At 39.7% G+C, this 5,096-nt stretch overlaps 1 protein-coding gene across 1 annotated transcript; it reads left to right on the top strand.

The window, feature by feature from the left end:
* The first annotated feature begins 1,080 nt into the window (after positions 1–1,080).
* LOC103863514 (calcium-dependent protein kinase 13) lies at positions 1,081–4,707 on the top strand. The gene is made up of 7 exons (XM_009141255.2): positions 1,081–2,097; positions 2,571–2,714; positions 2,889–3,041; positions 3,132–3,247; positions 3,335–3,502; positions 3,618–3,848; positions 4,240–4,707. Exons 1-7 carry the CDS (start codon positions 1,473–1,475, stop codon positions 4,387–4,389), a joined length of 1,587 nt encoding a protein of 528 aa, XP_009139503.1. The 5' UTR covers positions 1,081–1,472; the 3' UTR covers positions 4,390–4,707.
* The last annotated feature ends 389 nt before the right edge of the window (positions 4,708–5,096 follow it).

Raw genomic sequence — 5,096 nt, 5'->3', positions numbered from 1 at the left:
CACGTCAAGTGCAGCCATTATCCAAGATTCCGTCGTCTCCTAATATATTTTCTATCACTTCAATATTTGCTAATATGGATCATCTTTTTTGGAGAGTTCAGCCAAAGATGGATGACCATCAGTTTGCATGGATTTTATGGTATATTTGGAAAGCCCGAAATAACAAAGTTTTTAGTAATCTGGATATTGATCCGAAGGATACTCTTCAATTAGCTGAGATCCGGAAGAATCAATTAACCATGTATTTTTTGAATGTCCCCCGGCACGTCAAGTGTGGGCATTATCCAAGATTTCGTCGTCTCCTAATATCTTTCCTATCACTTCATTATTTGCTAATATGGATCATCTTTTTTGGAGAGTTCAGCCAAAGATGGATGACCATCAGTTTGCATGGATTTTATGGTATATTTGGAAAGCCCGAAATAACAAAGTTTTTAGTAATACGGATATTGATCCGAAGGATACTCTTCAATTAGATGAACTAGAATCATCATTTTGGGCAGAAGCACATGTGGGAAATGACCCTACGAGAGGGCTTTCGGTACAGACCAGTTCCTTCCTAGCAACACAAGGTCGATGGTGTTTCAAAGATGGTTTATGGAAAGATAAGGATTCATTTTCACGGCAAGGCTGGTATAGTACTTTACCGGGGTTTGATGACCTGTTAGGGGCAAGGAATGTAAGGGCATGTCTTTCACCCCTCTATTCGGAGGTAGAGACATTGATTTGGGCAATGGAATGTATGAAGAATTTAAGACAGTTACATGTAACGTTTGCGACGAATTGTTCTCAATTGGTGAAAATAGTTTCGGAACCAGAAGAATGACCAGCATCCGAAAGCTATTTGGAAGACATCAAACTTCTCAAAAGAAGTTTCCTCAACTCAGACATCGTCCATGTACCTCGGGCGGATAGCTTAGCACGCAGTGCTAGAAAACAATCGTCTTTTGTCGTTCACATGGATGCGGAGTTACCGACTTGGTTTACAGAGTCAACATGAGTCTGTAAATTTTTTGCTGTCAAAAAAAAATTTAAAAAATGTTGACATATTTAACAAATGTCAATAATTAATTTCCACTAATAATATATGGAAAATTTATATGTTACATAAATCTTACTTTTCTTGTCGTCAAAAAAAATATAAATCCAATAAAGTGCTGATTTACCAAACAAGCAAAGACCGTTTTTCAAAAAGAAAAAGAAACCAGAGAGACCACCACATCATGATTGAGTTTCACAAAGATAGAAAAAAAAATATAAAAGAAAAAAAGATTTATAGAAAATATCAAAAGAAGAGAGACCTCCCTCTAGCTACTCATCATTCTTCACCGTACGCTTCTTCTCTCTCTCTCCAGCTAGCTTTCATAGATTCCACTGTCACCATCCTCTCCAAAAGCTAGAATGCGGAACCCTAGATTAGCTAGTTAGACCTTCCCAAAGATCTCTCTCTCTCTACCTCTGAGCTTCAAGTGATGGGGAACTGTTGCAGATCTCCCGCCGCTGTAGCTAGAGAAGACGTCAAATCGAACTACTCCGGCCGCGATCACCACCGTAAAGTCGCTTCCGGCGGGAAAAAACCAGCGCCGATTCGAGTCCTGAGCGATGTCCCCAAGGAGAACATCGAGGAGCGTTACCTACTCGACCGAGAGCTCGGACGCGGCGAGTTCGGCGTCACGTACCTCTGCATCGAGAGGTCCACGCGCGACCTCCTCGCCTGCAAGTCGATCTCGAAGAGGAAGCTGAGGACCGCCGTGGACATCGAGGATGTGAAGAGGGAAGTGGCGATCATGAAGCATCTGCCTAAGAGCTCGAGTATCGTGACTCTCAAGGAGGCGTGCGAGGACGATAACGCCGTGCATTTGGTGATGGAGCTTTGCGAAGGTGGCGAGCTTTTCGATCGGATTGTTGCCAGAGGGCATTACACCGAGCGCGCCGCCGCGGGGGTTACGAAGACGATTGTGGAGGTGGTGCAGTTATGCCACAAGCATGGGGTTATTCATAGGGATTTGAAGCCGGAGAACTTTTTGTTCGCTAACAAGAAGGAGAACTCTCCTCTCAAAGCTATTGATTTTGGATTGTCCATCTTCTTCAAGCCAGGTGTGTGTCACTGCATTGTGGATTCAGATTCTGTAATCATCTATATATTTGGATCAGTTCTGTTAATAATATTTTACTACAACTCTGTTTAAGATCCATTTTGGATCATAACTTTGGATAGTTTTGGTTCCAGATCAGGTATATTTTAAATATCATATCAAAATAAACATAGAATGAAGTAGTTAAGGTATTTAATTAGGTTATGAATATTTATTTCTGATGCTAATTCAGATTTTTCAGGTAAGTTTTCTTTTGGGTTTCTTGGAGTTATTCAGATTCTTTTGAGTTTTTAGGATTAGTTGTTCAGGTTCTTATGAGTTTACATTTTATTTCACCCTACATGATTCATTCATGTTTTATCACAGCTCGGTTTCGTTTTTTAGTTCGAAATTTTTTTTGCTTGATTGATACCGTGGATGCATCTTGGCCAGTTTAATTGACCTTAATGCAATGTAATGCTTGCACATGTTCAGGTGAGAAGTTCTCGGAGATAGTTGGCAGTCCATATTACATGGCACCTGAAGTGCTTAAGCGGAGCTATGGACCCGAAATAGATATATGGAGTGCTGGAGTCATTCTTTATATTCTGCTGTGTGGAGTTCCTCCTTTCTGGGCAGGTCTGTTCACACTTTCCTCGGTACCCTATTTCTGAGCAGTTGCTTACTGATACTTATTGAGTCTTATAATAAACATTTATGTCATCTCACAGAGGTTAACTATGTCTATTATAGTACTTGCAATCTAGTTTTCATAATTGCAGCCAGTTTTTCTTTTCTTTCTTTCAACCACAGAGTCGGAACAGGGAGTTGCTCAGGCTATTCTACGCGGGATAATTGATTTTAAGAGGGAACCGTGGCCAAACATTTCGGAGACTGCTAAGAATCTTGTCAGACAAATGTTAGAGCCTGATCCAAAGCGCAGGCTGACTGCAAAGCAAGTGCTTGGTACACAGAATCCACCTTTGACTCTGCTCTTAGTCCCTGCATCTGTTACTATCCTTATTCCTAATTTTGATATTATTTCTCATTTTGTAGAGCACCCGTGGATTCAAAATGCCAAGAAAGCTCCAAATGTTCCTCTTGGAGATGTTGTGAAGTCCAGATTAAAGCAGTTTTCAGTGATGAACAGATTCAAGAGAAAAGCTTTGAGGGTTAGTTAATCAGCTCCAAATGTTGTTTATTTGCATGAGTCGCTTTCTTTAGACCAAAGTTAGCTTACTTACCTTTGTTCACACCAGGTTATTGCTGAATTTTTATCTTCACAAGAAGTAGAAGACATCAAAGAAATGTTCAACAAAATGGATACTGACAAAGATGGTATTGTTACCATCGAGGAGTTGAAAGCTGGACTTCGCGATTTTGGTACACAGCTTGCTGAATCAGAAGTTCAAATGCTTATTGAAGCGGTGAACATACTTTTCCCTTCTACTTATCCTATCTTTTAATTATTGATTGCTTGACCGAACAAGCATGATCCTGTCATTACTATGGTGTTTGAATTTCATATTTGTATAAACATAGGTGGATACTAAAGGGAAAGGAACACTAGACTATGGGGAATTTGTTGCAGTCTCTCTCCACCTGCAAAAGGTAGCAAACGATGAGCATCTCCGCAAAGCATTCTCCTACTTTGACAAGGATGGAAACGGGTACATTTTACCCCAAGAGCTTTGTGAAGCCTTAAAGGAAGATGGAGGGGATGACTGTGTGGATGTCGCCAATGATATATTCCAAGAAGTTGACACAGACAAGGTAAGTGTCAAATCTTCTATGCATGGTATGATCTCATATTCAAAAGGATCTTTCCTTTTGCAAGACTATCAGGAAACCAGAGTTTTAAGGAGAGTATGACTTTTAAATCTCTTTTTCCTCCATATGCATGATAGACTTGCAAATAGGTAACAGAAACATGCTTTGCAAAAGTTCTTAAAGCATGCGAGGTGAGGACAAAACATGTAGTAGCTTTAGTCACTTTTTTTCTGGTCTTTGTCTGTTGTGCATGCGGTCCCCCATAAACTAAGGCAAGAATGGTCTCAGTGTTGAATGTGCTGCAAATGCTTTGTGTAGAGAGTTCACTTATCATGTAGTTAGTGTAAATGATGTTTCTTCTGGTTATGCCTAATATGGATTACTGACACATTAGGATGGGAGAATAAGCTACGAAGAGTTTGCGGCAATGATGAAAACAGGAACGGATTGGAGAAAGGCGTCTCGACATTACTCGAGAGGGAGATTCAATAGCCTAAGCATCAAGCTAATGAAGGACGGATCTTTGAACCTAGGCAACGAATAGCAGTAAGCCCGCATTAGATTTTTAATAGAATTTGTCTCTCACGTCACGTCCTCCCTTCACGTCATGGACTCAGAATTTAATCTTTTGTTTTGTTGTAAATCTTTCGTTTTTTAACTTCTTTTTTTTGGGGTGATTTATGCATCTGTGTTCTTTTTTTTGTATTGTGTTTGTGTGTTGTTTAGTTTGTTGTGGTAGAAAGGCCAAAGACATGAGAATCAATGTTTTGATGTGTAGAAGAAAAAACAACGATCTTTCTTGTAATGATGTTGTAATATTCTTTTGTTGGCCTTAACCTCTTTATTGATATGAACAAGACAATTCAAACTTTTGAATACATCAATCCAAGCATATTCATGAGGCTGATTTCAAATTTAACAGGAAAGCTACCTAGTAGTAGTCCCTACTATCCTTGTCTCAACTCTTAGACCATCAACATCAAGTGACTGACCACCAGCAAGGCAGCAAGCCACCTATATTATTGGCCTGCAAAGCTATCAAAATATCAATCAACGTCCACAAAGCGATGCAGTTCAGGATCTAGAATAATCCAACCAACTCTATTTTGTCCTAATGAGCCTTCCTTTATTGGAGACGAATCACTCATCTTATAGGACAAAGTAATAACAAATTAAACGTCACTTGCTTTCTTTACAAAGTTTGCAGTAACAGACTACATCAATCATTTTTCAACAAGATTTGAGCGTCAA

The sequence above is a fragment of the Brassica rapa genome, chromosome A04, assembly GCF_000309985.2.
Source record: "Brassica rapa cultivar Chiifu-401-42 chromosome A04, CAAS_Brap_v3.01, whole genome shotgun sequence".
In the NCBI taxonomy this organism is placed as follows: Eukaryota; Viridiplantae; Streptophyta; class Magnoliopsida; order Brassicales; family Brassicaceae; genus Brassica; species Brassica rapa.
This window is presented reverse-complemented; position numbering and strand designations above follow the sequence as displayed.

Coding starts and splice junctions, on each gene's coding strand:
- LOC103863514 (XM_009141255.2), top strand. CDS start 1,473: ATGGGGAACTGTTGCAGATCTCCCGCCGCTGTAGCTAGAGAAGACGTC. Junction 3,503..3,617: donor TTCAAATGCTTATTGAAGCG/GTGAACATACTT, acceptor GTATAAACATAG/GTGGATACTAAAGGGAAAGG. Junction 3,849..4,239: donor AAGAAGTTGACACAGACAAG/GTAAGTGTCAAA, acceptor CTGACACATTAG/GATGGGAGAATAAGCTACGA.